Source organism: Tachypleus tridentatus, chromosome 12 (genome assembly GCF_004210375.1).
Source record: "Tachypleus tridentatus isolate NWPU-2018 chromosome 12, ASM421037v1, whole genome shotgun sequence".
Classification (NCBI taxonomy): Eukaryota; Metazoa; Arthropoda; class Merostomata; order Xiphosura; family Limulidae; genus Tachypleus; species Tachypleus tridentatus.
The window spans coordinates 29,699,585-29,710,658 of record NC_134836.1 but is presented as its reverse complement, the minus strand read 5'-3'; the positions used below and the strand labels follow the sequence as shown (position 1 = coordinate 29,710,658).

At 31.6% G+C, this 11,074-nt stretch overlaps 1 protein-coding gene across 5 annotated transcripts; it reads left to right on the top strand.

Annotated features, from left to right (window-relative positions):
• Window positions 1-1,252: 1,252 nt before the first annotated feature.
• On the top strand, window positions 1,253-10,840 carry LOC143235447 (uncharacterized). 5 transcript variants are annotated; one of them, XM_076473640.1, is made up of 4 exons: window positions 1,253-1,311; window positions 1,415-1,525; window positions 6,160-6,276; window positions 10,495-10,840. In XM_076473640.1, the coding sequence occupies exons 2-4, from the start codon at window positions 1,462-1,464 to the stop codon at window positions 10,569-10,571; spliced, it is 258 nt and encodes an 85-aa protein (XP_076329755.1). In that variant the 5' UTR covers window positions 1,253-1,311; window positions 1,415-1,461; the 3' UTR covers window positions 10,572-10,840. The 5 variants fall into 5 exon arrangements, 2 of the variants coding, with proteins under 2 accessions (XP_076329755.1, XP_076329754.1); XR_013019193.1 differs by lacking the exon at window positions 1,415-1,525 and having other exon boundaries at window positions 1,266-1,358; XR_013019194.1 differs by lacking the exon at window positions 1,415-1,525 and having other exon boundaries at window positions 1,280-1,311.
• Window positions 10,841-11,074: the final 234 nt, after the last annotated feature.

Below are 11,074 nucleotides of genomic sequence, written 5' to 3'. Positions count from 1 at the left end.
CTAAATCTGGTCGTGTTCTACACGTGTACTAACTTTCGTCCAAATCAATTCAGCCAGTCTCGAAAAATCTTGCTGACACACACACACACAAGGGAGGGCACCCTAACTGCCTAATCTTTGGTGACATAGGTAAAAACTGACATATTTATAACAATGTAAACTATGCCCGAAGTGAATTTAGGAGTTCATACCAGATCAATATTATTTATTCCTTCGCTGGTACAGCGGTAAATCTACGGATTTACAACGCCAAAATCAGGGATTCAATTCCCATTGGTGGACTCAGCAGATAGTCCGATGTGGCTTCGCTATAAGAAAACACAAACACACACACTCTTTACCCCCCGCCCCACTTTGGAAATAGTGTTCCTTCACGCAATACTTTAATTGGTTATTTGTTGGTTTATAAACGCAAATTCTAGTCAGTGTGATTGGAGTATTTCAATAATAAATATTTATGATGGTGATAATCATTACACTTCATCAAATTGACTGTGTTCATACATTAATAATTGTTGTTCATGAAATAAATATAATCGCGCCACAACTTGTTTTTTTGTAACCTATCCAGTCAAATGAGCCTCATTGTACTGACTATGGTAGATATAATGTGGTTGTTGAAATTCTTCCTAATGTGCTTAGAATTTATTATTATTATACTTTTTCCAATCGATTTCAACACAAATGAGAATAGCTGTTGTTGTTGTTATTGTTGTTTTTCCCAAGACAAAAGTTCCTTTCATTGAATCCATTTTATGCCATCTTGTGGTACTGTTACATCAAGTTCGTATAGAAGTTTTGTTTGTTTTGTTTTGTTGGAATTTCGCACAAAGCTACTGGAGGGCTATCTGTGCTAGCCGTCCCTAATTTAGCAGTGTAAGACTAGAGGGAAGGCAGCTAGTCATCACCACCCACCGCCAACTCTTGGGCTACTCTTTTACCAACGAATAGTGGGATTGACCGTCACATTATAACGCCCCCACGGCTGGGAGGGCGAGCATGTTTAGCGCGACGCGGGCGCGAACCCGCGACCCTCGGGTTACGAGTCGCACGCCTTACGCGCTAGGCCATGCCGGGCCTTTCGTATAGAAGTACACGTGTAAAGTATACTTATATTATTTGATATTTTCATGAAAAGAATTACACACAATTAACAACATTTCTATAAAAACACATAATAGATATCTGCAGCTTTAGTTTCAACACGTTTTGTTTTGTTTGTTTTTCTCTTTTACATTTCGATTAAATTTCTCGCACACAGAGCAAATAAATGATTGCCTGCACTGTAGCATGTGCCTTTGACCAAAAAAGGTAAACTTGATTGGGGCTAGAGGTGGCCTTCCTGAAATATTGATAAGGTAGAAGAGCGATACAATGTTTAGGATTTCAAAACTTTTTTTTTTTTATTTAATAGGATTTACAATCAAGGTCAGCGCCAGCTTCTTCCAGGTGACGGGCTTGATGTGGCTTAAACAAAAAAATATTGAGATGGATACATCTTCTAGGTACACAGTAGCAGAATTGAGTAAGTGGGTACAATAAGCATTGTTTGCTGGATGCCAAGGTTTCAGAGAAAAATGGCACTTTGGTGGTAGGTCAAGCTACAGCAGCCTTCCACCCCACGTTTAAAGTGCGTTTTTTGTTATATTTTCAAAACGTTTTCTGCCTGTAAAAAGGCGCTAAACGGGAGTATTGGTGAATTGCATAAAATGTCTTCAAATGCTTGTGTTGTGAAGTTTCATTTGGGTGTGTTTATGATTCATTGGCAATAACATTCAAAATAAAGACAGCACGTGATCCACTAACGACAATGTCAATCCAGCCAATTTCTTGTTGGATAACCACTAGATAGGTTTCCACTACTGCATCTCAACTGTGAAGTCGAGTTTCTTCTGCTTACTAATGTTATCAGAGAAATATGATATTCGCTACTAAATATCCCATTTACACCCCAACCCCCCAATACTTGGTGATGTTGAACGGCATGTTTGTTTGTTAAATCTAGCTAGCACTAATATGAAGACTTAGAACAATCTGAAATAACAATTTTGTACCGTGGGTATCAGTGTTTTACAATTACTTAAATAATACCTTAAAATCACTTTATTTTAGCATAGTTTTTCATTTAGGAATTACATTTTCTCTAAATCTTCAGTTAAGCTTTATTTAAAATGAATACATTGTGATACTTAGGTGTTTACATAGGGATAACATAGATTAGCCTCTCTGTAATAAGCAGTCAGAAATATTAATTTGCTAATCTTAGAGCATACAAAAAACAATTACTACAAGTATTATATTTTAAGACTGTTAAAAAAATTCTTACCAAACAATAAATGAATAAATCTGATAGTTGCACTTTAGAAATAACCAGCTTGTAGGATTATTGTTTCTAATATTGCTTGCTTGCTGTTAAATATAAAACTACAGAATGGTTCTTCTGTTCTTGGCAAACAGCTGGTATCAAAACACAATTTGCAGCTTTAGAAGTCCTAAAACTTGCTGCTGAGGAAATGGAGGACAAACACTGTTTATAAATATGTAATTTCATTTGTTTGCTTAGATTCTTGTACCAAAATTCATACACTCATAAATAAACTAGTTAAACTTTACCTATCATAAGATATTAATATTAGACCTATTTCATTTTTAAATATTACTCTTAATCTAGTCTCTTAAGCATTTTCAAGAATTAAAAAGTGTTAAATAATCATATCCAACCACATTTTAGAGTGCCCTATTTCATTGCAATATTATACCACTGTTGTTACAGACATTACCGATAAGTTGTTTCACAACAATGTTTCAAATGTTTTGGGGGTGTTCTCTTACAAAACTATATCTTTGGAGCACATCTGATCTTGTACAATAGCAAATAATTGTTTGTTTCCATTTTTCATGTTTATATCTTCAAAAGATCTGTATCATACCAAAAGCAACTGTTTAATTTCATAATGAAATTATTAGTATTGTACTTCAATTTTCTGTTAGTATATGCTAAAAAAAATAAAAATAAGTGTTTCACTTAGATGCATTTTGTATACAAAATATTATTTTTTAATTGTTTTTTTTCTTAAGTACAGCTGCAAAATGGCCAGTGGTCAATACCTAAAACTCTTCTGTTTCTGGTCTTTTTTTACCTCTTCTTTCATTTTATATTATACTATAAAGTATTTACAGCTACACCTTTTGCTTTCACATTCATTTTCTACTCATTATGTTTTTCCTTTTCTAAATTTTTAATTTTTAACCAAAAATTTTAGTTTTTTTACATGCTAATTCCACAACAGTGCTATCCCAGTAGTTATGTTCCTTCTTACACTTAGTTTTCATTTTTTTAAACTAAAAACTTTGCTTGCAGTAATTTTTACAGCTTGCACAGCCTTTATTTTCTAGTGGTATGTTATAACTTTTCATCTATGTTTAATTTTCTAACTATAAAAAGTTTTTTGTTCTACTGTCACACTCTTTATTTCTGTCCATATATTAAAATAAGAATGATTTACAAGCAGAATAACTTAAATATTATTATAAAATATGTTTTTAATCTAAACATTTTGATTTGTATGAGTTAATAATATTTAATCAGATCCCAAAGACTGTCTTCATGAATGAAGATGTCATCTTATCCACTTCCTTGATAGATAACTGTACTGCACAGTCTCCCACTTAGATTTTTCTGCTTGCCAATATCATCGGAGAAAATGGTATTCACTACTGTAGGCTCCATTTAAATGCATACACTGTTTGCTTGTTAACTTTAACTAGCAATAATATGGAGACTTAGAATTTTAACAATCTGAAATAACTTTACATTCTTGTGATGTGGCAAAAGGAAGCTTGCACCAGTTTTATAATACAATCATATAAATGTTATCAAAATTAGCATGCTAACTAGAAAGCAAGTTAGTAATTTAATGTAACTTAAACATTCAAAGTTGAACTAAATGACAGAAGGAGTAATAAATAAATAGTAAACAAAATCACAACAAAAGTAAAATTCTCTATATAACAATAATAATTTAATATATTTAAAAGGAAAGAAAATAAAGACAACAGTTTTATAAATACAGTGAAATCATATTCCTTTTTACAACTTCTGTTCTACAGTACAAAAACTATTATTAAACATAAGACTTCCACTTACAAAGAAACCTACAGCATCCACAGTCAGTGTAAACTAATGTCATTCAAAATATATGCTTTTATTTACTGATGTTTGTGATTATACACTACAATTTTAAGCTAAAATAAACTTATATTTAATGTAAATAAAATTTGTATTGTACTAGAAATTATTACTGAGTAAATACTCTGAGCCTTAAAGGTTTTTTGTGTTACTCTACAGATTTGCTAAAAGGTATGCTCTTTATTATAACTTATCTTCCTTTTTCTTAACTGAACAATAGCAACAAAATTCTGATTCCACCATCGTCTTACATTTTGGTCCTCATTCTACTATTTCAGTTATACTTCCTGCTTTCTTTAACAATAAAAACTTAGGGATTTATACTACCCTGAAGTGTTACTGAATTACTGACAGAATATGTTTCTGAGATCTTACCCATATATCAGTTAGGTGAAACACATCAGTGTATGCAAAATAAAGGCCATGTTAGCACCAGCATTATATATTAGATATTTTTGCTAATACAACAAGTATTCAGATTTTTTTTGTTTTTTATATAAAGACTTAAAGTAATACCTGGATGTAGACACACTAAGAATACTTGATAGGATATTGTTCTTGCATATTGAATTTGAACTGTTCAAAGTAATACACTTTAAATTAAAACTTATTTAACTTCTTTAAAATTACAGATTAAGTGTGGAAAACTGGGGGTAATATGAAAAATACAGTTAATGGAAACTAAATGTATATAAAATATGAATCCAACTACTTTTGGAAATATTTATAGTTAATATTTAACAAACACTAGGATTCATTTTACTACCTTGACAATAGACTACTACAAGAAAGAAATTATAAACCAATTATATTTGTAATAAGTTATTAGCATTATGCATATTGTATGTTTGAATACTACATTCATTCTTTAATTAAGGTTTTTACAAGAAAAACATTTTTACAGTATTAATTACAAACACACCATGTCTACCATATATGTAATCAATAATGCATATCCCTCAGTAGCAGGGCTCATTAGGCCAGTTGGGATAAAACAAATATAAACTTAATTGTCTTATAACAGCTGTAACTCATGATAATGTCAGAATAAGAAAAAAGAAAGGTTGTTCACAATATAACAAGATAGAAACTGCATGAATTTCTTGAACTAATTGGTGCAAGAAAGCTCAGCTGAAGCATCTTATGAACTAAAATGAAACTGGATCAGTAGGTGATATTAATTAGTATCACTTAATAATGTCAGACATTGCTACAGCTCAATCTCCTATATATGTAATGCTGATTCATTTTTGGCTAGTTGTTTTCATAAACAAAATACATCTCTTGAACTTTGTCCCATTCTCCCCAACAGAAGTAATAATCACCAGTGTCCAGCTCACTGACTGTGATACCTAGTAAGCCTCTGCATACACTCAGAATAATTGTTTCATAAGTGGATAATATCATAAGAGATTTTGGAATGTTTGCTCTAGTTTTTCACTGCAAAACAGTATTTTACAAAAAAATAATATTACTCTTATGATCAAGTTCATGGTGTATTGTTTGTTATAACAGTTGGGAATAATGTCTTAAATGGGTTACAAAAAGCAATCACTACAGCAAGAACACTGTGGTCTACAATTGTCAAGTGTTTAATTAAGATAAAGAATGCTGGTGTCTGATTAAGACAGATGTTTCACTCGAGAAGTTTCTGCACTGTAGTAACTATACTAGTATTGGGATAGTAGTAGATTTCTATATTAAGCATGTTTATTACATAATAGATTTCAGCTTTTAGCTAGTGCAGATGAAGGAATAGTATAGGAAGGAAGGAAATTGAAAGTAAAAGATAGAGACAGCAATGAAAAACACAAAGATGTTATAGTTATGGATGGTTCTTTTGTACAGTACGTGGACAGGATAGCCATCTGGGTCAGCAGGGAGGAAAGAATTAAATTATGCTATCCAGAAGCAGAGGACATAACTGACAGAGCAAGTAATATAGTGAATTAGTGTTTCTCTATTTTCAGAACTGAAGTTTAGTTCTACAGGGTTATACCTAATTTTCAACATAATTATTTCCTCAAATATTCATCGTAACAGAGAAAAGCTAAAGATCTCTTCACAGATCAAATCCACGCGTCTATGTAAGTGTACACCAAACATTGTTTTACTTTCTCTGTTTATGTAAAGATTGTTTTCATATTCTATCAAACATTTCCAGTTTCTTTTTTCTCATGAAGCTTAAAAATCAGACGAGGTTTTAAAATTCATACTGACATTCAGTTTTCCTGTTCAACCCTGCTGTTATCAAATGGACCCTTTTAAGACTAGCATAGAAATAAGTTTCCTCTGAGAATATCACATGTAAAAGTGGTCAATGCTTAATCAATTTTGATGTTTTACCGCATGTGGGGAAATCATAAATAATGAAATTTTGGTTAATAATTTCAAAATGGTATGTTTGGAAAAAATATGAAAAAAATAACTTTTGTGAGTTGGACAAGTGTTGACTCCCTGATAACAGAATCTCGTGGCACCATAATAAGACAGAAACCTTGTATTCCTCGTTTTGTGTATATTTTTTTCTTTTCTTCTGCACATTAGATATAAAAGAATTTTGGTCGTTTGGTCTCTTTATTTGGTTCAAACATTTAATGCAAAGCTATGCAAAAACTGTTAACACATAGTCTATTCTAATTCTGTACAGATTAAGTGTAGGGAAGAGTTAGTCATTACCACCAAATGCTTTTAGGCTCTTTTTGTGTGAGTGAATAGTGGGATATGACTGTCACTCTTTAGTACACTCAGAGCTCCAAATTCTTGACTGCATTATTTTGGCTACCAAACATGATCATGGAATCCTTGAATTCAGAGTTCAAGCAACCTAAATACTAACCCATGTTTGTATTTTATGATGATTCTTGTAGCACATGTATTTAGTTTATAAGGAGCTTTAATTCCTATTTTGTACACTTTAATATGGATTACATGAATGGGGTATAATGCAGTTGATGTATTATTGTTTCAGCACCATACTGTTAGCATTGTTGTCTGTTTAAGAAAAATGATAACGTAACAACAGTGCCTCCTTACTGTCAGTGGTAACCGAAATATTTCAGTCTTACAGATTAAAACAAAAAAGCATTGAAAATGCAGGACATAAATATAAAAAAAACTGTTACAAAATATAATGCATGAATAGTAAAATGAATTCAATATTCACTTATTTCTCAAATTAATTCACTAAAAATCATTAATTACCACTTAAAGTTGCAAACTGGTTATAATGTTACAAGCATAAAGAAACAAAAACTTGTTGCTAAATAAAATGCTGCGTAGGGCTGGCTACTGAACTTGACAAAAAAAATTAATTGAAGGTATTAGCCAAATGTTGTTTGGTTTTAGTCAAAGAGAAAGCTCCACACAATGGGCTATCTGTTATCTTCACACTACAGGTATTGAAACCTAAGTTATAGTATTGTAAGCCTATAAGCTTACCACTGAAATACTTGTAAGGGGAAGGCTAAGCATTTGTGGAAAAAAAAAAAAAAAAAAAATTTAAATATTCAAGACAGGCATGTTATTTATAGGGAGGAAAAAGGGTGGCTGTAAGTAAAAGACCAGGTTGGCTCATAAAAGAGTATATGAGATAAAAGGAAAGTTTTATAGAAATAAACTGAAGAATTTAAATTGACTGCCATGACGGGAGACATAGTTGATTACAAAAAATCAAAAAGTATAAGAAAAAACATTATGAAATCAAAAATGATATACAAAAAAATAAGCAAAAAATGTAAAAAAGTAATAGTAATAATTTTTTTAATTACATTAAGGATAAACAAGCTATTAGGATTGGATTATAGCCTTTGAAGGATGATAAAGGAAGGGTTTTTTTCGTGATGAATATTATATGACTGAGTTAAATTATACTGTTTCTTCACATTTCACATTTGTTAGATGAAAACTTGATCAAACAAGAAAATCACATTATTTCTGAACTTAAGAAAAAAATGTATAGTTTACAAAATAATAAAACTCTTGGTCTCAAAAATATTTCTTTAAGAGATTTTAAGCCAGGCATAGCCAGGTGGTTAAGGCACTCGACTCATGATCTGAGGGTTGCAGGTTTGAATCCCCATCACACCAAACATGCTCACCCTTTCAGTCATAGGAAGGCTATATGTGACAGTCAATCCCACTATTCATTGGTAAAAGATTAGCCCAAGAGTTGGTGGTGGGTGGTGGTGACTAGCTGCCTTTCCTCTCGTCTTACACTGATAAATTAGGGATGACTGGTGCAGATAGCTGTCATGTAGCTTTGTGTGAAAAATTTAAAACAAAACCAAATAGTTTTTAAAGAGGTTTATAATTTGATATGTAAGCCACTTGTTATTATTTTTTGGATGTCCTAGAACAATGGGCAGATGCCAGATGATTGAAAGTTGGCTAAAATTACTCTTATTTTCAATAGAGGTGATAAATATTTCTGATAATTATAGTCCTATTAGTCTTTAATTAGAGGTGGAAGAAGTTTAAAAAGCCTGTTAAGAAATGCTTTGGGAATTCATTTAACAAAACTTAAAATTTTGTGGATGGGGAACAAAATTTCATTAGGGTAAGGTCATACTTTGCAGATCTTTTGATGTTCTTTGAAGAAGCCATCTCTTATGAAGATAAGGGTAAAGGCAAATTTACACAATATCACAAGGTTGCACCATTCAAAGTGACAATTACATGACAGAAAAGCCTGAACTGTTGACACATTGTTTGAATAGTTGCATCAAAGATTGTGTCATTCTAATTTTGTTTTGTTTTTTATATTTTGTTATTTCATTGTAATAAGTGTTCTTAACTTTCCCATATTCATAAAATTAAGTCTTTCACAGCATTGTTTCTGAACTCTTTATATTTGTGACTGAAATCATTGGAACCCTAAAGACAAGAATATCTTGCATATTGTTACAGAAATTTAGTAGTATTCTCAGTGTTCCAATTATTCATTTTAATCTTAATATAAAAAAATCTTACTACACCTGTACTCAGTTCACAAAAATGCTTGACGATTCAGTAGTGGTATCATGAAAGGTTGACAGGGCTAACATATGTAAGTTAGTTGTGCCACTAAATATAATGTATGAATGTTGTTAATGTTGCTTGTGATGTTACTTAGTTGGAATAACTAGCTGCATCATTTATGTGAATTCTGTGTATGTAGATTTTTTAAGAAAGCATTTGCAAAGGTGTTATACAAAAGGCATGTGTAAAAGTATCTCTGTGGGTGCTGAGAATGGATGAAACCAAAAGGTTTTCATGGATCAATTAATTTCACAAATAGGGTACTTTAAGCTTCATTCTTAGGAACTTTTCAATTGATAATTTTAGGTCATGGGTGTTACTGGCTGTGAGAATAATGCTGTTTGCTTTGTGAAAAGGATGCTTTTAATTATAATAATGCATTTGGGTTATCACTATTTTATTTATAATTATCATTTGATGGAATAGCATTAACAATGTTATGGAAGAAATGTGCTGTTGCTAGTGGCAATGCAAATACTATTTTAAGTTGTATCTATAAAAATGATAAATACAAGCTTAAAGATGTTACAATTTCACATTGTAGGTCACTAGTTATGCCACTAACTAGTTAGTCTGAGGCTCCTTACCATAGGAATTATGCCTAATTACATAAGCCTATGATGGTTTTATTGTCTTGAAATTTCTACATGTTCTATAGTAATTCCTGTACACTGAATCTGAAAATAATACTCATCACATACAAAATTTTAACAAAACATCATATTTACATTTACATAAGTGAATTATTTTAATTGAAATTGGGTTACATCTTGTTATGCTTAAAATGTTGACAACAACTGGCTGTAGATTTCCCTAGATCAGCCATTACGTGAAACTTATCAGTTATTCTAGGACTCGGAGAAACACCACTAGTACATAAACTATTGACAAGCCTTAGGAAGTGTCATTTCTGGACAGTATTTGTTTGTGTGTGCACTCTGACATTGTTTTTCTCTTTTCAGTATTAATTATTCATTGCTGTAGCAACAAGAGGTTGTGTAAATGACCCAAAAATATTGTTATATTTGTGGTAAATTTTTGTTTGGCCTCAGATAATAAAATTAAATTCAGCTTAGCAGTTCTAAAGGACAATGAGTAATGTTGAAAAAAGCATGGATTGCCTTTAAAGATGTTATTGTCAAATTTTAGGATACAATGAGGACCCTAATTTACTGACATTAACAGCAATATGCTTAATAAATTCTAAGAGTTGGATTGTAATATGAGCTTGAAGTTTATTTCTTGTACTTACATATTAACTATTTCCTGAAACTCTGTGTTATCAGCAAAGAACAAAGGGAAAGGTTTTGCTGGGACAGGAAAGTGGAAAAGAGGTATCAGAAAATGTGGAACATCAGCATAAGGGCTAATTACTGTTGGTCACAGGAAAGAGATGCTCCAGATCCAATGCATAAAAGAGGGATCACAATATGTAATTTTAAGCCAAAATATGCAAGTTTAACAAAATATCAGGGTGAATGATAATGCATATTTGTTGGACATCAGTGTTCTTCCCTTTCCTTCAGTTTCTCTGTATTTTTCTTCATTGTGGTAAATGATTTTTTTTTTCTTCCCAATCTGTAAAAAAATCTTTCTGTTATAGAAAAAAATAAATATTATGTTTGAAATCTATGCTGCTGAATTATGAAAGTAACCATTATTGAAACCAAAACAGCTTTTATGAAGTTCAAATCTGCAGGCCTGTGTTGTTGTAAAAGGTTCAGAGGATGGAAAGGTTATCATATCTGAGGACAGGTAAAGATATCCGAAACTGTTTTCTTTTAATAAAATAATAGATAGAGGGAATGTGATTTAGATGTTTAAGAGTATTAAAGGAAGTTATAATGTTGATGCATGTTTTTCATA